Genomic DNA, 20,991 nt, shown 5'->3' on the forward strand with positions numbered 1-20,991 from the left:
CCGGCAACCCCACCCCCTTATCGAGGTTACTGGCGAAGTCAGATCCCGTCGATGACGTCAATCGGGGGGTGGGGTCGCCAGTGTGGGCTCCCTCACCCCATGACAGTCGACATATCTCCCTCCACTGTGAGGGAGATCTCTTGACAACTTTTTTTTAAATTATTTATTATTTAAAAAAACATTTTTAAATTTTTTATTATTTACTGTTTTTTATTTTATTTTATTTATTCTGTCATGTCAGCATTTTATTAACAGAGTCAACTGGAAATGGACGGAATATATCTGATTAAAACATGTTCAACCTTCGAATAATCAATTGTTATATTTAAAACTTTTTTTACCAACGTGATACATTTCTAAAACATTTTGTACCATCGGTGCAATTAATCATTAACTCAAAGATACTGAAAGAAAAGCTATATTGATAAGAAAATTTTTAATAAATATATTGCAAGACACCAAAGAGTGATGGCTGGAAATGACAAAAAAAAAAGAAGAAAGAAAATATTAAAATGATCAAGTGATGCAGTGAGAAAAAATCAATGAAATTCTTTTATTATATAAAATTGTGATGCACAATTCATACAATTACAAGGTCGTTTGCTCATTTGTTGTAATTTCATTGATACTTTTTCACGTCGCCGAGCAAGTTAGGATTGCCGAAGAATTCCTCCTAGAAATGGAAATGAGATGACTCCCCTTTTCGGAAGAATTTATCAAGATACAAGTGGAATATGGAGGGAGAAAGGTTTCCCTCCACCTATGATCTTCCTTTATCAATCCGTCCACATTAGGGAGGGACCGTAGCATCTTTCCTCTGCTTCGTATCGAACTCCACAGCAACACCTTTTTAATCCTATCCAAGGATCACTTTGCTCCCCTCTCTCCTCACCTCACCTCACCTCACCTCACCTCACCTCACCCCTTTCAATAGCTCCCTAAGGTTGCGTTAGGGCGATAACTCGCTTCAATAAGTAGTAAGATTAACCGAAAGTAATTCCAAATCCATTATATTTAAGTTGACCAGCCTGCTTGCAAAAGAAGAATGGTGTATGGAGCCTAAAGTGCCATATATAAATCTCCGAAGATTAGAGCGGATGGTTTAGTACGACTTGCCTCCCCACTTAGCATAAGAGGACACAGGGTCGATCCCACTCTGCAGCGAAAAAAGACTTTAGAGACCACCCCTTACGTGTACTATTTGTAAACAGTACGCACCATGCGGGCCCCGGATTAAACCCGTATCATAAGAAAAATAAGTGCCATATATTTATATATATATGTAAATAGATAAATGGGAGTTGTTGCTCAAAATATACCGTCTTAATGTGTATATTCATCTTTTGCATTCAAAAGAGTAGATGATCGGAGAATTCAGTCCATTTGTGAATGGCATCGCCTTGATCGAAGAAAGAGCCCTTTCCTAGGAATCCGGTTGCCCGATTTCAGCTTAGAGCGCTGACGAGAGTTACAGACATGTCGGAATATATTCTGGAAAGGTAAAGAGAGAACAATTCTCTATAAACTGGAACCAATCACTAAATTCCGCAAATTTGCTCAATCTCGATTCCGATCCAGTGCTTCAAGAAAGCAACAGCAAAAGGGGGACTCAGGTCCACTCTTATCAATCAAATCTAACAGTGCAAGGGAGAAGTTCCCATGAAGAGGTGAATTTTCTTTCTTCAGTTCAAGAATTGGAGCCTGAACTTCGAGTTTTTGTCTTAGAACCAACGGACCCATTCTGAAGTGGACTTTTATCGAGGAACGCCAAGGCCTAATTCTGCAAGACAGCAATAAGATCACCATAAGCTAGTGTTGGATGGAGACGGTCCACATGGAAGAGAAAATATGATAAAATGTAGCTAAAAGGATCTATAATCCATGTCTTTGTAACAAGTATTGGTAGACAACTGTGCAATAAATTAATGGTCATCTGACCAACACACTTTTAAGATACGGTCACATAATATATATTTACAATGTTGGAATAGAAAAAGAACGCAACTCGACAACAGATTGATTGCTATTTCATTGCATTCCCTGCCATTTCTCGACACCAAATGTTCTGCTGGGTATTGAATTTTCTGAGACTGGCTGTGGTTAATGAATGAAAAAGCAAATGGGATGGAATCTCCCTCAGAAAATGGTACTATCTTACCTCAAGGCACCATTCTATTCCCTTTCATTTGACCGTAAACAAACTGGCCTAACACAATCTAATTTTGCCTTGGCATTATATTCCAAAATTTCATTCTTCCTGTGAATGTGGCACCATATGGAAGTGACAGTCAGGAAGAAAGAGCAGCAGGCAAAACAAAAGATTTGATAGGTAAAAGTCACCACAAATCAGCAAGTACCTTAAAATCCAACCAAATGAGATGGTTTGCCAGGTAAAAACATGAATGGGCAAATAAATGAGGGAAAACAAAGTCGTGTTTACTATCTTCTTTCCCTAGTTTCACAGCAAAGGAAAACAAAACGAGAAAAAGAAGAGTCGTCACACTTGACATTACTTCAGTGTCCCATCAGTCCATGATCCTAAATATAATGCGACAGTTAAAACCAATACCTCTACCAGCTATAAGAGGGGTCTTACAGTTAAAGATTATTTCCGATTATTTCTCTACAAATCAAAAACTTAATACTTACATATTACACTTGCGAAAAAGAGTTAGTATGATAATATGAAAACAATGTTAAATTCACCAGGACAAATGGGAGTTGCTAGACCACTCATGAAATTAGAGCATAACTTCATTAAATCCGAGTGGGAAAAATCTAAGTGCCCCAACTTTTCTAGAACAGCTTTGATTCGAATAGCAATAGTTCGAGCATATGCTTCCTCTTAGAGGCGTGTGTGACACAGAGCACTAGATAGCTGTTGATAATTTCTCTTCCCATCATTTATGATCATCTTGGCTCTTTCATATAATACTACATTTTTGGTTTCATCTAAAGGATGGCAAAAATTTCAGAATGCCTAAGTTATGTTCAACACTCAGTATTTTCAACGATTCTTCCAAGGTGCCACAGCATACACAATACAAAGAAATACAAAATACTACAAATCAGGAAACAATCGTATGGAAAAGGGAGTAGAAACCGATTTGTATAAGAAACGAAGGACGAACATTCCGTGTAACTGTTAAACACACAAAAGGTAGAATAATGTTTTTTTCATTAGTAAAACAAGAGAGAGCCTATTAATAATCCTGTTTTGGCAGGCTCTAGTTTTTATCATTATTTAGCACAAAATCACTTGCAAACGTATCGGTGAACAAGCTAATATATACAGAAAATACAACCCAGAATAAACAGGAAGAAGTCAATCATGGCACCGTTGTAGGAAAACATCAGAAAAGTGCCTCAAAGTTGGGCTATTCCAGCACCACTGAATAACTTAAGATTAGAATGTGCTAAGTGATGTCGTGATGCTTTGAAGAGTTGCCAAAATTTATGCTAATACACCCCATTTCCCATGGCAGGAGGAAATAGGTCCATTCAGTAGCACTTCTCAATTTTGGTCTCCTTGATACAAAAAGCTTTTGGTCTCCTTGAAACAAAAGTCTTTTGGTCTCCTTGAAACAAAAATCTAGTCATTTTGAAATTTTTAGGCCCAAAGAGACTATTTGTATTACAGGCCTCACCAGTCCTTCCCAGGCAAATGACTCAAATTTTGAAGAGAAGTTCAGTCTCTTTGTATTCACGAGAAAATATTGTTTACTCCATTCCATAGGCTGATTGCAGATTTAGTGAAAGTCTTGTGTAATTAGCAATCAGGACTTTGCTGAGACCAGTAATTGTGATACTTGTTAAACAGATAATCAACCAAGATTGAACTGCCCCAGACTTATTTCGAAATGGAGACCACTTACAAGCTACTGGCATTAAGCAGCAGAAGCTACTTCACTTTTACATGAAAACAATCTTTTTACAATTATTGCTCAGTTCAAAATTTTACAAGAAATTCCCATCCCTGCCCTAAGTAAAGATGGTTTCATGTCGTGTCTCTGCCTCAAAGAAAGCAATTAGAACACTCAACTTGCCCATTATGTCCCACCACGCTCAGTACATCTGGAAAATAATTGAAAAGAAACAAAGAAACAAAGTTTTCACGATATCTTTGCTAGGTGACCACGTATGTTCAATGACGAATTCAAGCAATAAACTGCTACAAGCACATTCCTAAAATTATTTGTGGCAAATAAGCACATTGATATGTCCACAACATACCCAAAGCGAGGCATGTGTCTCCAAAATCTAACAGAAATAAGCCAGCATGCAAAATAGGAACTAAGAAGCTCCCAAACAAAAACACTTTCTATCAGAAGGAGAGCACGTGCATAAGATTTCCTACCTGAAACCATCAACATACCTTCACCATATTTCTTACCATTTATCATATTTCGACTAATGTCTGCACAAGAAAGATATTAACATAACTATGGAAAGAACAACATCAGATGAAATCATGGGACCCTTTATTTGCAAGAGGAGGTGAAAGACACTGATAACTTCAATGCAATGCGTCTTTCCCCAACTACAGAATCATCAAGGCTTGCACCCAGGTGGCATTCAAAAGCTAAGTGACGAAAATTTAAGATTAAACATAATGAAACATAGGGCAGGCAGGTATCTCAAGAGGAGCTTGAAGGAAAGATTTAAGCCAAAAACCGACTGACTGGTGCTTTAAATGTCTCTCCACACTCTCCTTTTCCGACTTTCTTCCCTCTCTTCTCACCTCTCTTTCTCCTTCCTGATAAGCTCATAACATACTATCAAGCACTTAATCAATCTGTTAATTTGCAAGAAAACGTCCTTAGCGTAGGAGAGGCTTAATTGAGGCGAATTTCTTGTTCGCCGAATGCATGATTCTGAATTAAGTATTCCTAACTCAATGACAAGCACAGAAGCATGCAATTGATGCTCTAAATCCAGAACATGCAATTATTAAACTGAACTACTTAGTAACAACAGCAAGAAAACAACAGCAGGGCTATATGGATAGTAGAAAAAGGTTGCTTACAGATCCTAAAACAAAACATTTTGGGGGACAAATCAAACTCCTGGGTTTGCACTGCAGAGCATACCCTGACACATTGACCTCGAGCTTCTCGAGTCAATTCCGAGGCACGAGGTAAGCCGAGCGGACGACACTGCCGAGTACAGCGGGAGCAGGGAGTGGAGACTGCCCAGCTGAGGAGCAGACCTGAAAAGGAAGCGCCAACCATCAAAATCTCAACTTCTTGAGGATTCAGCAAACACCACAGCCCCAACACATGAGAAAACATTAAACCCAACTCAGGACTCGGCCTTTGATTTCAATTACAGAATTTGGGAATCTCCCGAGTGAGTAAGTGCGGAGCTCAGAGAAGCTTGCCTTCGGAAAGTGGGAGAAGAGCGAGGCGACAGGAGAGAGGAGGGCATGGACTTGGGAGTGGACTTTTGGAAGGTGGATTTGAGGAGGGACACGGATGGCCTTGCGAGAGATCTACACCGAGAGGCCATTGAAGCTCTGAGGAGATTGCAAGTGTTTTCCGTAGGGTTTAACGGAGCAAACTTGCACTGTAGAATGAAAGTTCCGGCGTTTTATTTGCTTATGAAGGAGCCCGTGTGCTATACCGTGGTTCCCTAAAAACTTCTTTTTTTCAACGATCGGAAAAATGACACTATTGAGTAAATATTTCAGTTTGAAAAAATAAGTCCTTAAAAGTTTGAAAAAGTGTCACATTTGGTCCTATCCGTCACCTCCGTTAACGGAGTTGCCAACAAGTCAAACGCCGCCTCCAGTTGGTCATTAAGTGTTGATGTGGCACGAATTGCCCCACTCCACCCATGCGGGTGGCTCGAATTTTGGCGATGCTTTAACTCCTCCTCCAATTCCTTCATATTTAATTTCAAGTACTTCATTTCCCATTTAGAAGAGGAAACTTCTTCTTCAACAACAATTTCCGAAATCGAAGCTTCAAATGGATGGTCAATCCACCTAAAATACCTACACCCCCTATTATCTCGGTACCTTGGACATCCGACGAATCTTCTACATTGGTTGTTTGTTGTCCGTGAAATCTTCTGTTGAAATCGCAATCCGCAACTACAAACGCCCGCACTGCTCCCAAACAAGGTGGCAGATTCCCTTGAACCACATGTCTCCCCTCTTCGGGCCTTTCCTTTGGATTCTTGCTGCCCTTTTCCACGACCAATCATCGCTTCCATGACAGCTATGAAGCAGTACAGGATTTCAGGATGGGATTGCGTCAGGAAATGGAGTTCGAAGCTCGATCGAATGGGACAGACAGAATCAATTGATCTTCGATTTAGGGTTCTTAGTCTTCAATTTAGGGTTCCTGGTAGGGTTGACTTTCAATCGAACAACACTCATTCAAAGGGCAATCTTCGATTTAGGGTTCCTGGTCTTCGATTTAGGGTTCTTAGTAGGGCCAACTTTCAACCGAAGAATACTCAATCAAAGAGCCGAGGGGATTCAGGAAGGGATTAGGTTCAGGAAAGGGGATTCAATCGAAGAGCCGAGAGGATTCAGGAGGGGATTAGGTTCAGGAAAGGGGATTCAATCGAAGAGCTCCATTTCGAGTTCCTGGTAGGGACTAGCTGCTCGAATTCAAGACAGAGGAAAGGGACGAGCTGCTCGATTTCAAGACGGAGAGAGGAAAGGGAACAGCTCGATTTCAGGAGGGAGGAGTTAGGGTTTACGATTTTGGGAATTTTTGGGTTTCAGGAAGGACAAACTAGGGTTACGATTTTGGGAATTTTGGGAACAGTAGAGGTTCTGCTCGGGTAGAAATTGAAGCCGGGTTGAAATTCAAGCACCGACAGAGTCATTGTTGTGATGTTAGGGTAGTTGTTTCTGCAATTTGCATCTGTATTATGATTGAAATTTTGTTTGGGATGTGGTTGGGCCGTAAATTCTGTATTGGCGAGTAGGCTTATACTTTGTACTGAGTCATTTGACTGCTAATGAAATACAATTTCTATTTGGATATCAGTGTTGGATATCAGTGTTTCGCACATCTTTGGATATCAGTGTTGGATATGAGTGTTTTGCAGATATGGTCTATTGCTCATATTGACATGATTCTACATATATCAGTTTGCATGTGAGTATTGTTTCGGCCAAAGTGTTTGTTCAATTTGGTCAAAGGGTGCTGGTTGGATATGTTTGTTCAATTTTGGTCTGTTTGGTCCAGCCCTGTTCCCCCTTGCTTAGTGATTATAGCCCAAGTTGTGCTACATTTGTCTTTGTTGTCTGATTTGTCTTTGTTGTGTGGTTCTCTCTGTTGACATAGTCTTATGAGATAATGAAGAGCCAAGTTTGTCTGGTTTGTTATCTCCTGGTTTGTCTTTGTTATGTGGTTCTCTCTGTTGACATAGTCTTAGGAGATATGATTCGCCTAGTTTGTCTGGTCCTGCCCTGTTTCCCCCTGCTTAGTGATTAAAGCTCAAGTTGTGCGCATAGGAAATGTACTATTGGTTGTCTTTGTTGTATGGTTCTGTTGTTGACATAGTATTAGGAGATAATGAAGAACCAAGCCTCACCTTCTCGCCCGGTTTGTCTAGTTTCATGGTTCATGGTTTGTCTGGTTTCATGATATAAGCTTGCACCTAATGAACATTTCCTCCAGTTTCCAATGTACATAGGCACTGCATGATCAGCTTCTGCAGTTATGTCCTGTATGTTTGGATATCAGTTGTTGGCAAAGAACAAATTGCTTTTTTCGACAGAATACATCACTATAACCACTGTTCTGCATTGGCAAACAACAAATTGATTTTTTCAACAGAATAAAAAAACGTATTCACTGTTCTGCATTAGTAAATAACAAATTCCTTTTTTCCAACAGAATACCTCACCATATCCACTGTTCTGCATTGACACAGACATATTGATTTTTTCACCAGAATACATCATCATATCCACAGTTCTACATTGCCAAACAACAAATTCCTTTTTTCAACAGAATACATCACCATATCCACTGTTCTGTATTGGCAAACAACAAATTGATTTTTTCAACAGAATAAAAAAAATTCACTATTCTGCATTGGCAAATAACAAATTCCTTTTTTCCAATAGAATACCTCACCATATCCGTTGTTCTGCATTGACACAGACATATTGCTTTTTTCAACAAAATACATCACCATAACCACTGTTATGTATTGCCAAACAATAAATTGATTTTTTCAACATAATAAAAAAAACATATTCACTATTCTGCATTGGCAAACAACAAATTCCTTTTTTCCAACAAAATACCTCACCATATCCACTGTTCTGCATTGACACAGACATATTGCTTTTTTCAACAGAATACATCACCATATCCACTGTTCTGATTGCCAAACAACAAATTGATTTTTTCAACAGAATAAAAAAAACATACTCACTATTCTGCATTGGCAAACAACAAATTCCTTTTTTCCAACAAAGTATCTCACCATATCCATTGTTCTGCATTGACACAGACATATTGCTTTTTTCAATAGAATACATCACCATATCCTGCATTGCCAAACAACAAATTCTTTTTTTCAACAAAATACACCACCATAACCATTATTCTGCATTGGCAAATAAAAAAATTGATTTTTTCAATAGAATACATCACCATATCCACTGTTCTGCATTGACACATACATTATTGACACAGATTCCATCAGACACGTTTTCTACTCGAACTTCCTTGAGATGATTGCAGTCCTATTTTTTTGCTCCCCTTTGACTTTTTATGGGTTGATCTCCTTTGCGCTTGGGCTTGAAGTTGGTTGGCTGTCACTGTCTACAAACACATCCCCGAAAGCAAAATCACTCTCACTCTCACTACCAAAAAAAAATAAAGGACAACCTTAATTCCTTCTCAGCTCCTAGGAGCTATAAGCATGTCTGCAGATTAGCTTCCTATCCTCCTAGCTTCTTCGGAAAATGGCAGATCCCGCTAATTATGATGCTTTTAATTTACTTTATTATTAGTTTATTACTGAATCTTTTTCGATTTAGGGTTCCTGGTCTTTGATTTAGGGTTCCTAATAGGGCCGACTTTCAACCGAACAACACTCAATTGAAGGGCCGAGGGTATTCAAGAGGGGATTAGATTTAGGAAAGGGGATTCAATTGAAGAGCCGAGGGGATTCGGGAGGGGATTAGGTTTAGGAGAGGGGATTCGATCGAAGAGCTCCATTTCGGGTTCTTGGTGGGGACAAGCTGCTCGATTTCAAGACGGTAGAAAGGGACGAGCTACTCGATTTCAAGAGGGAGGAATTAGGGTTTACGATTTTGGGAATTTTGGGAATTTTAGGAACAGTATAGGTTCTGCTTGGGTAGAAATTGAAGTCGGGTTGTCATTCAAGCCGGGTCTTTCGAAATTCGGGCCGCCTGCAAGGGTGGAGTGGGGCCATTCGTGTCACATCAACACTTAACGGCCAGCTAGAGGGGGCGTTTGCCTTGCTTGCAATTCCATTAACGGGGGTGACAGATATGACCAAATGTGACGCTTTTCCAAACCTTTTAGGACTTGTTTTTTAAACTTAAATATTTAGGACTTAATGTAAAAAATTAGCAAACATATAGGACCAATACTGTAATTTTCCCTTCAACGATTAATATCTACTTTCGGTACGTATCATGATATTCGGAAACCCATCGAGGCACGACTAATCTAATTCGAGTCGAGTCGATCAACAAAGGGATAAAACTTTCTCAAGATGAATTTTCTCCATTCAACAATTAATATTTTCATACAATCAAAATATGAGAATGGATATATATTAATAATGTTGGAAAGTATTAAAAAAAGTTAATATAGCGTGCTAATTTTAGAACTGACTGAACACTCTAATTTTGAAATTTTCTCAATTTTGTGAACATATATGAACGTGATGGAAAAATAAATGAGAAAAATTAGTTAAATGATGTTACAAAATAAGTATGAAAACACAAAAAATTGTGTGAAATTTTAAAATAATGATTAAATAGCACATGAAAGGAAAGGAAAAAGTAAGGGATGTATTTGAATAAAAAGCGCAGGATTAGAACTTAGAAGGAAAAAATGCAACAAATTAAAAAATATAGTAAGTTATAGAAATTAAAAGGAAATTTTAATAAAGCATACATTGAAATCCATGAAATCATGCGACTCCCTCAGGTTTAGACGAACTGATATTAATGTATGATAAAAAAGATAAAATACATATTTCAAATTAGATGGTTAAAAATAGATCTAAATAGCTTTTATTTAGGATTATTACCCTAAAAATCATAAACTTTCAAAAATTCCCATATTTATCAATTTTTTATTTTTTGACCTGTAAATTCACAAAATTTCACTCCGTTATCACATCTACCAAAACATCAATTCCTCCATTAATAATACCGACGTTGACAATAATGGTGCTAACGTGGCAAATGGAGTCTGAATTGACGTTCTTTTTGTTTCCAAAAAATCACAATCTTTTAAACGTCAAACGATGAAACGGTCTCGAGGGTTGGACCGCCGAAGTTCTATCCACGGGTGCTTGACTTGTACACCTTGAAGCTTTGTAATGGATGGAGCGGCTGATCTGTCAGCTCGAGCAGTATGCAACTGAGCTGCTAGCCGTCTTGCATGGGATGCAAGTAATTCAGCTGATGCAGCTGAGTGATGATAGAACGTCCAGCCTTAAAGCTGAAGTGAAGAGATTGCTCGATCTTTGCTTGGAAGCGAGAAACAATGGAGAAGATGGAACCAATAGATCTGGATGTAAGGTGAAAGGTGTTGTGCTGGTGATAGGCTCACGAACTAGAACTGGGTAAGAAAGAAGGGTGGAGGGTAGAACCAACAAAACTCACTCGATAAGATGACTCGCCACGAGTAAGAAAAGTCGGGTTGATTCGCCACGCTCAAGGAAGAGCGATAAGAATCGGGGTTTTCGCCACTAAACAAGGAACTTGTTTAGATAAGAAAGAGAAGAAACGCTCTAAGCAATTTCATTCAAATATTCATCAAAGTCTGTCTCTCTTCGCCTCTTACAATATGTGCATATTTATATAGAGAGAATACACCTCCATTGACTCTAGAATAGGAAACTGACATCTAATAATATAGGAAACTGATATCTGATATCCTCTAGATTACTTTCCTAAAATAGAGTAATACAATAATCTGAAATAGGAAACTTAAGATTGCTGACTCAATCTAATATAAGAAATAATATCTAATTAAGGGAAACTATATCATAGCAATATAGGAAACTCAATATCTAATTAAGCTAAATTCTTATTTTGGAGTCTTCTAGAATGAGTGTCTGGACCCGAAAATTCGAATACATGTTGGGTTGCAATCCGAAGCACATCAGCTGGAATTTAGCTATTTAGGTGCATGTCCGGGAATGTAGATATTGGAAGAGCATGGTGTGAAAAAAGAGATATTGAAAAGTGCGAAGCAAGTATTGAGATATCGAAAAACGATGCTAAATTGAAATGACAAAAAAATGTAAAGGAAAAGTAATGGTAAATTGGGGTAAAGCCGGTTTGCGTTTGTGTTGTCGAGAGACTTACAATGATGACATCTTCATTCTTATTGGGTGGACTTAGGAACCCTAATCGACCAGAAATTCGGCCTTATTACAAGGAAATAAGCAATAAAATTCGTGCTATGCTAGCAACTAGCTAAACTAGCAAATATGAATATCCATCTAGCCTAAGATAAGGAAATTGCAAGGTTGAGATGATCCACTTGCTAAAAATTCTAGCAATCTCCATATGAACGATCCTTTGTCCAAGAAAATGTTCCCAAACGCCGGATGAGGGCACCAGCCGTGCCTCAGTTGCTCCAAGCGAACTTATTGACTCAAATAAGGAAAAAAGATTGAACTAGTTTCCTCACTTAGCTAATGACCGTATATGTCGCGTAACTCTCCATGCCTAAGGAAACAACTATCGCTGCCATGTAGAGTAACGTACTCATCCTCATGCATGTCCAAATTCGCACATTAACATCATATTGGAAAGAATCGGATTCTTTTCCTTATGAGAGCTAGCAGCCATGCTCATAGCTAACTGACCTGATCAGCCCAGCTAAAGGTTTCCATGACTTTCTTCCTCGAATATCCTTCCCACCAGCGGCTGTTCAAGTGGTAGTGCCGTGAATTCTCGAGTCGGGTCTTCAAGTCTTCGATCATGAGCTGCCTCTTAACATGGGCCTCTTCATGTATCCAAAAATGCAAATGTCGAGTCGTGGGCCTTAAATGAATCCTAATTCGACTAATTGAGCTCCTTAAGTTATCACGTCCATCACGGGCTTGTAATGGCCGTTTGGTGTGAAAAACAAGTGTAAACAGTTTGTTATTTTGTCTGCAAATTACATGAAGAGGTTTAAAGGAAGTCACCTTGGATTGTTTTATTGCCAGAAGTGCCAACGAATGAGTTGCCGATGAATGAATAACTTAATTCAAGGAGTATAAGATCAATTCGTTGCCAAACTCGTTCGATGATATTTTTGGGGGCCGAAGATAATTAATTCTACTTGTATACGTCTCCGAAAGTAAGGTAACTTATTTTCAGAGAGAGAAACAGAAAAGTTGGCCTTTTTATCAGTCAACGAAGTCATGTCTATCTGGTCTCCTTGACCCGAGTTTCGATTTTAGCGATATCCATTCCTTCTCTCAGGCTCGAGCTCCGCCTGGGTCTTCCTTCCCCATCTCACACAGGCGTCCGGCCGGGAGTGTCGGCTCTTTACTCTGTTTGGACCATAACACTTGCAACAAGCTTGACTTTAACCAAAAAAAAAAAAAGAGTGTGATCGATTATACACTTAAGAGGGCGTCGCCATCAGAATAAAGAGAGGAAACTATAAAAGGAATATCAGAGAGAAGATCCCATCTTCGCAATTTAGTACGGCGGCTTGTCTTTTCCCATGAAATACCTTTACTCTCTTGATCGTCTAATCGGCCTCCGTGGTCATTTTTTGAACTTGCCAAAGTGATTGGATATTATTCTTCAGTGATGTACGTATCTTTTCAGAATTTTAAAACGTAATGCAAAGGAATGAGCTGCAGTCTAGATTAGCAGTTCGCATATATCTTAATTACTTGATTATTATATTTGATAACGTGCTCGGACATATATATTCTAACTCCCGAGCCATGCGCCTTAGACGTAAGGACATACACTGAGCCAAGTGGATCATGTTCTTGGTTGAAGTGGACTGAGGCTCAATCTTAAGAAAACTGGTCAACCATGGAAGCACCTGGGCATCAATTCTTGCCCGTGGACAACTGATCCGACTGGCCCCAATTAGTTAGCCATCACCAATTGCAACAACATAACGATTTCAGGAGGAGACCTTTCGTTACACGGATCACTTAGTTGGTAAATACATGACAATGTAACGAATCACTTTGTTCGTAAGTACATGACAATAGTAGCTAATAAGGTTGTTGTACCTGTCAATGTGTTGAGCAAATCATAGCAATCAGTCCATAGAACAGGCCACATATCCTTAATTAAGCTAAGCAAAGCAGGGAACCAAGGAAATATAGAACGGAAATCTGTACTTCTAACCTATTACCTTTGGACACGTTTATGTTTTAGCCCACTATGAAAGTATATATATTTAAGTTTTTAAAACCTTTTGTTTTTTACTTTATTTGAGAAAAGAGAATTAACCTTTTATTTTTATTTTTATATTTTGAAAATATACCCATCTCATGTAATATAGTGATGACACCTCATCTGATTATATACGTTATGATTTCTATGATTCTATTTACGATTCTCCATACTTTCAATGTTTGTACTCGCGTTCTCTTATATATTTAAGTTTCTTTTGACTCACGTCTCTCAAGTGGATTAATAAGTGAATTAAAAGACTTAATTTGAAAAAAAGAAAAATGATGGTGACACATGGATTACTTGACTTCAATGATTGTTGGGGATCAATTCTTATATATGATTTAATTCAGTTTATATCAATTTGGTTCAATTCAATTATAAATGAATTATGTTATTTAAAATTATCATGAGTATGTTTAATCGAAATAAATTGAATTATATTATTTATAATATATCTTTGAATGGAGTATTCTATTTTGAAAGGAATTTTGAAATCTAAAATTAAAGTCAAAACAACTAATTGAATTGAGTTCTAGTCAAATCTTCTTGATTTTGGCATGGTTCCGAATCTAACGGGGCAAATAATAAAATTTTAGTCTAACTTCTATTTCTTTTGTGGTCCAAATAGCATACTTTGAGTTTTCTTCAAATGAATCAAATTCTCATTAAGTAGGGAATTCCAGACGGAATGTTAATGATTTTATATGACAACGATGGCACAATGAACTGGAAATTTATTTATTTATCAACACTGGAAGACTTAACAGCAATAGGCACTCAATAATTGAGCTGCTGTTTTCCTCGGGTTTTGCCAGATTGTTCATCAAAAGCATGGTTTTGCCACGAGAACGAGTTCAGCTCGGCGGTGCATTGTGAGGCCGAATACTTCGGTCATGTCCAGATCTTCCGGCTTAACTCCCGAGGGAAGCTCCCAATCAAAACTATGGAGAAGCTGAGCTAGAGCGAGCTCGACAGTGACCAATCCAAACATAATACCTGGGCACATTCTTCTGCCAGTGCCAAATGGTATCAGCTCAAAGTCCTGCCCTTTATAGTCAATGGTGCTGTTGAGGAATCTCTCCGGCTTAAATTCCTCGGGGTTCTCCCAGGCCAGTGGATCTCTTCCTATAGACCACGCATTGATGTAGAACCGAGTTTTTGTGGGAATTCTATACGCATCCACGGCGATTTCTTCCATTGACTCTCTCGGGACTAAGACTGGAGCAGGAGGGTGCAGTCGGAAGATCTCTTTGATCACAGCATTCAGATAGGGCATCTGAGGAACGTCAGTCTCGAGTACAAACTCTCTCTCCCCAACGACACTTCGGACTTCACTCTTGGCTCTTTCCATAGCTTTCATGTTAATTATGAGCTCCGTCATTGCCCAGTCGAGGGTTATGAAGCTTGTATCGGTTCCCGCAGCAAACATATCCTGCAAAAAGTTTTTATACCAATAGCTTATAAGCTTGTATCGTGTCCTTCAGGTATTCACTTAGGCAAGTCTCTGGCACAATTTATCAAGTGAAGTGCTCAAGAGTGAGTCCATACGAAAAACATAGAGGAGGGGAGAAGGAATCGAGGAGAAAAGTTCTGGACACATATGGAGAGAGTATTGCAACCCAATTAAGGCAAGCAAGCTTCTTGCTCGCTGCTTTTAATGTCTCGTATCCACTCTATATCTATTCTTCTTGACTCATTTGATATGCAGTTGATCCTGGAAAGTACCAAATCCGACTTGTTTTCCACTTGCTTGGCTGCACCCTCTGCCATAGATCGGTATCTATAATTTAGAAGCATGTGGGCATCTTTCCTTGATCCACTGAATCGACGATTAGCATGTTCTCTAAGTATCCTGTCGAGGAGCTCATCAAAGCGCCGAGAAGTGTCCTCCAATCTCTTTGTCATGCCTGTTAATCTGTGTATGAACTTCTCCACGGACGGGAAGAAATCTCCTATGCTGAACCCGCCAAGAAGCTCCTCCAACTCCTCAATCATCTCTTGAAACCCAAGGGAGTCATAATCGCCACCTCTAGAGAAATCCCGTCCAAACGCGACCCTGCAAAGAACATCGTTTGCATAAAGCCCAAGGATCTTTGTCAGGTTCACACTCACGGAACAAGAGGAGTCCTGGATCCTGTGAACCATTCGGGCAACTTCCTCTTCCCTAACAGGCCTGAATGATTGAACTCTCTTTGCACTGAGGAGCTCGAGAGCGCAGATCTTCCTTATGTGCCTCCAGTAGGCCCCGTAGGGCGAGAAGGTTATATCGGTGCTGTTGTATAAAAGAAAGTTCGCCGCAAAGAGTCGTGGACGGCTCGACAGCACATGGTCATAGTTTCTCATAACTTCTTTGGCCATTTTAGCTGAGGAAATGACCACTGTCGGAACCCAGCCGAGCTGCAGGTAAATGATGGGCCCATATTTCTTTGCGAGACTGTGGAGGGAGAGATGAGGTAAGCTCCTAAGCTGGTGGAGATTTCCGATGACCGGTAGCTTAGGAGGGCCAGGGGGGAGTTTTCCCTTCCTATAACAATCAATGTAGGCATAATTCATCAGCAATATCAGGAACAGGATGGTCGGGAAAAGCAGAAGTATAAATCGGGATTCTTCCGGGAGCCATTGAAAGAGAGCCATTGGAGTTTTGACTGCAGAGAAACGGATGGAGTTAGCTGTGCATAAGAGCCGACTGAATCTCTTCCTTATGGAAATATTTGGTCCAATTGACTTCACTAACAGGTCCGCTTCATCAACTTGTAAATCAGTGTTTTTTGAAATGTGTGAAAAAAGATAAGGCTGCGGAGTCTAAGTTGAAATTTCAAACACTAATAATTATTGGAAGTTGTTCCAAAGAGAAAAGGAGAAGCATGCACAATGCTACTTGTATAATTACCAAATTGACATGCTGCACAGCTTAGCTTAGCTGAAACTTATTAGGCATTAGGTTCGATAATTATTCTGGAGAAGTCTTCAGATAAGACACTTGGATGCGCTTTTGACTTCACTGGGCAATTCCACTTCAATTCAGACACGGAACATGGGAAGAAACCGATTATACCTTCTCGCTTGATAATTAATGATTTATTTGATTTTGAATAAAAATTTTATTATGTCCAACTTAAATTTATTCTTTCACAAATTCAACATTACAATCATTACTGTTTTACCTTTTTTTAATAATAATTTCTCACTCATATTTTTTTAAATATTTTTATAATTACTTTTTTAATAATAAATTTCATATCGACTCTATATCCATATATATATATATATATATATATTCTTACACATGCATATATTTTTTAACATTTGTAATAATTATATGTTTGCCTTTTCTTACTTTCTAAAATTGAGTTGAGTTGAGTTAAAATCTCAACTCAAAAACCAAACACATCATAAATATTCTAGATTAATTCTTCGTAATAGGATGTCTTGTGCAATTCATTCTACTTTCTATTTTCTATTTTCTTATATTAAACTCATGAACCTAACAATCCAGAATAATAATAATAAAAACTGAACACGGGCGCTTAAATGGGATGACCCCAATAATCTTAAAAACCATAGCTGCACTGACTGGACCTTGACTTATTGGGATCTCACGTATATATATATATATATATATATATATATATATATATAAGGGAGGCAGGACTTGGGCAACCATTTTTTTCTATATATATATATATATTTTTTTTTTTAAAAAAGTTATTTTTTAAATAATTAAAAGATGTCTAAACAACTCAAAAGTTTTCTTATTTTATGGGTAGAACTTAAAATTTATTTGTTGATGGATTGTTCAACCCATAGCCCTTATAAACAAGAGGATTTTTCTATTGCTAGCAGGTTTGGGATTTCACCTCTCTCTTCCCCCCCTTCTACTATCAACAGCCATTTAAGTATATTGGGGCCATTCGTTCAGCTCCTAGTCATTGAGTTGATCTTCTATTAATCTGAGGTCCAGTGCCCGAAATAAATATTCCTTCATCTCCTAGCCTATTTGATTAGGAACAGTTGGGTACGGGCTTACGAGAGGTCAATGAACACAACCTCAATCCCGCCCAATGGCGTAGGCATTGGTGTATGTTCACAACACCATCCCCATAGCCCCATCGATTGCAATGTCGAGGAGTTCGGCATTCGCTGGATATGCTCCGTCTTCGGGATAGGACTAGGAGGATGTTTTCCATTTACAGAACCGAAACAATAACCGACAAACCCGAACGGAACTCTTTTTTTGGTAGTCATTTACTTAATACGGTCCATCACTCTTACAGTGATTGTTCGTGCGAAAACATAAAAATTCCGGACCCTTACAAGAAATTAAAATAAAGTTTCATTACAACATAATAGAAGTCAAACTATCTTGAATGTCATAGTGCAATGATATGTGCGCTCGCTTAAATATTCTAGGTTAATTCTCCTTAGTAGGATTTCCTATGCTCTTTCATTTAACTTTCTATTTTCTGTTTTCTTATACTAGACTCTTGAACTTAGCTCATTTATAACCCAGAATAAAATTTAAAAAGAAAAAAACGGAACAGGGGCACTTAAATGGGACGGCCCCAATAATCTTAAAAATCATAGTGGCGCTGACGGGACCTTGACTTATTAGGAGCCCACATATGTATGTATATAGATGTATATATATTTGTTAATTTTTTATTTTTTAAATAATTAAACCATGTCTATCCAACTCAAAAGTTTTCTTCTTTTTTCGGCAGAACTCAAAAGTTTATCTGTTGATGGATTGTGCAACCCATAGCCCTTATAAACAAGAGGATTTTTCTATTGCTAGCAGGTTTGGGATTTCACCTCTCTCTTTCCCTCCTTCTACTATCAACAGCCATTTAAGTATATGGGGCCATTCGTTCATCTCCTAGTCATTGAGTTGATCTTCTATTAATCTGAGGTCCAGTGCCCGAAATAAAAATCCCTTCATCTCCTAGCCTATTTGATTAGGAACAGTTGGGTACGGGCTTACTAGAGCTCAATGAACACGACCTCAATCCCGCCCAATGGCGTAGGCATTGGTGTATGTTCACAACACCATCCCCATGGCCCCATCGATTGCAATGTCGAGGAGTTCAGGATTCGCTGGATATGCTCCATCTTTGGGATAGGACTAGGAGGATGTTTTCCTTTTACAGAGCCAAAACAATAACCGACAAACCCGAATCAAACTCGTTGTTTGGTCATGATTTACAAAATATTGTCCATCACTCTTGCAATGATCGTTTGTGCGAAAACATAAAAATTCCTGACCCTTGCAAGAAATTAAAATAAATGATCATTACAATAGAATAGAAGTCAGACTACTGTTGTGTGGACTCGAATTTCGTCTTGTCGAAGCCAGCATTCGTGGGCGCGATCGCACGGCTTGGGAGTGTCCACCTTCCCGAGGAACACGTGACGGACACGCGTGAGAAGGAGTCGCCACTACCTGTTACTATTCGGAAGTCGAGGGCCAATGAGTTATCCGGGTCTAGGGGTAATGGATACATCTAGTTGCTAAGGCATATGGTCTGCGGAGCTGAGGGTTCCAAGTTCGGGAGGTTTTGTTATATTAGGGCCTACATCCCGCACGCCCAATCGATACTCTAATTTGTCTAGGGTTTGCCATTTTTATTTTCTTTATCGCTTGGTTAGGTTGCACTCGTCTTACTCGGTTTGACACCATAAATTCGTTGAAGTAATCGATTTGTGCTAAGAGACTGAAAGAAGAGCGGATCCTCAGGTCAGGGAACCGGTCCACCATCCTCGCGTCTTGGCTACCAGAACCGTGATGGTCGATTCACTGCGTGGATCGAGCTCGTGACTCCTGTGTGGTCCTGCTCATCTCAAGGATCCGTAAACCGACTTGACCGGTTCCAACTCTCGGACCTCATGCTTGCCAACTAAAATTGTTATATAAATGAATGTACAAATAAATACCTTGTAATGTGCTCTCAAATAATAAATATAAACTACAACAAATGGATCCTAGTCGGTTCACGCTCGGCTAGTATTCTTCTCGCGCTAACTATGAGTTTAGGAAATCAAAACTGAAATTAATGCGACAGGGGCTCATAAGAGCCGGAGGTTGGGTCCGACCGGACCGGCCGACCCAAGAAGACCAAGTGGTCCTCAAGATGTCCGCAGGATCGATCAAACTCCTAGGTGATTGTGTAGCCTCGTTTCGCGCGTCTTGACCCAAGTCATCCTCCGCTTGGATTCTACTCTAGTCGAAACGGCGACTTGAGGCTAGTCCCCATACCACACTCGGGTCGCGCTTGCTCGATATGTGTAAGGGCGTTGGATCTCGTGATCGATGGTTGGGGCGTTAGACTCCATATGAATTGTGTCCATATGATGCTTGGGAGTGTCCACCTTCCCGAGGAACACGTGACGGACACGCGTGAGAAGGAGTCGCCACTACCTGTTACAATTCGGAAGTCGAGGGCCAATGAGTTATCCGGGTCTAGGGGTAATGGATACATCTAGTTGCTAAGGCATATGGTATGCGGAGCTGAGGGTTCCAAGTTCGGGAGGTTTTGTTATATTAGGGCCTACATCCCGCACGCCCAATCGATACTCTAATTTGTCTAGGGTTTGCCATTTTTATTTTCTTTATCGCTTGGTTAGGTTGCACTCGTCTTACTCGGTTTGACACCATAAATTCGTTGAAGTAATCGATTTGTGCTAAGAGACCGAAAGAAGAGCGGATCCTCAGGTCAGGGAATCGGTCCACCATCCTCGCGTCTTCACTACCAGAACCGTGATGGTCGATTCACCGCTTGGACCGAGCTCGTGACTCCTGTGTGGTCCTGCTCATCTCAAGGATCCGTAAACCGACTTGACCGGTTCCAACTCTCGGACCTCATGCTTGCCAACTAAAATCGTTATATAAATGAATGTACAAATAAATACCTTGTAATGTGCTCTCAAATAATAAATATAAACTACAACAAATGGATCCTAGTCGGTTCACGTTCGGCTAGTATTCTTCTCGCGCTAACTATGAGTTTAGGAAATCGAAACTGAAATTAATGCGACAGGGGCTCATAAGAGCCGGAGGTTGGGTCCGACCGGACCGGCCGACCCAAGAAGACCAAGTGGTCCTCAAGATGTCTACAGGATCGATCAAACTCCTAGGTGATTGTGTAGCCTCGTTTCGCGCGTCTTGACCCAAGTCATCCTCCGCTTGGATTCTACTCAAGTCGAAACGGCGACTTGAGGCTGGTCCCCATACCATACTCGGGTCGCGCTTGCTCGATATGTGTAAGGGCGTTGGATCTCGTGATCGATGGTTGGGGCGTTAGACTCCATATGAATCGTGTCCTATGGCGTCGGGCTCGACTCACAGCAAAGTAGACAAAAACAGATAAAGAGCAAAAAAAACAGACAAG

The 20,991-nt window shown here is 39.6% G+C and overlaps 2 protein-coding genes and 1 long non-coding RNA gene across 3 annotated transcripts; 1 reads left to right on the forward strand and 2 right to left on the reverse strand.

Annotated features, from left to right (window-relative positions):
- Positions 1 to 1,487: 1,487 nt before the first annotated feature.
- Positions 1,488 to 5,607, reverse strand: LOC116192769. The gene is made up of 3 exons (XM_031521406.1): positions 5,381 to 5,607; positions 5,091 to 5,209; positions 1,488 to 1,780 (listed from the first exon to the last, which is right to left on the reverse strand). Exons 1-3 carry the CDS (start codon positions 5,506 to 5,508, stop codon positions 1,755 to 1,757), a joined length of 273 nt encoding a protein of 90 aa, XP_031377266.1. The 5' UTR covers positions 5,509 to 5,607; the 3' UTR covers positions 1,488 to 1,754.
- An 8,713-nt stretch (positions 5,608 to 14,320) lies between these two features.
- LOC116200275 (cytochrome P450 71A1-like) lies at positions 14,321 to 16,500 on the reverse strand. Its single transcript, XM_031531152.1, has 2 exons — positions 15,332 to 16,500; positions 14,321 to 15,038 (listed from the first exon to the last, which is right to left on the reverse strand). Exons 1-2 carry the CDS (start codon positions 16,238 to 16,240, stop codon positions 14,430 to 14,432), a joined length of 1,518 nt encoding a protein of 505 aa, XP_031387012.1. The 5' UTR covers positions 16,241 to 16,500; the 3' UTR covers positions 14,321 to 14,429.
- Positions 14,769 to 15,302, forward strand: LOC116200354. The gene is made up of 2 exons (XR_004155710.1): positions 14,769 to 14,902; positions 15,091 to 15,302. It is a non-coding gene; the product is annotated as an uncharacterized LOC116200354 (long non-coding RNA).
- Positions 16,501 to 20,991: the final 4,491 nt, after the last annotated feature.

Source organism: Punica granatum, chromosome 1 (genome assembly GCF_007655135.1).
Source record: "Punica granatum isolate Tunisia-2019 chromosome 1, ASM765513v2, whole genome shotgun sequence".
Lineage (NCBI taxonomy): Eukaryota > Viridiplantae > Streptophyta > Magnoliopsida > Myrtales > Lythraceae > Punica > Punica granatum.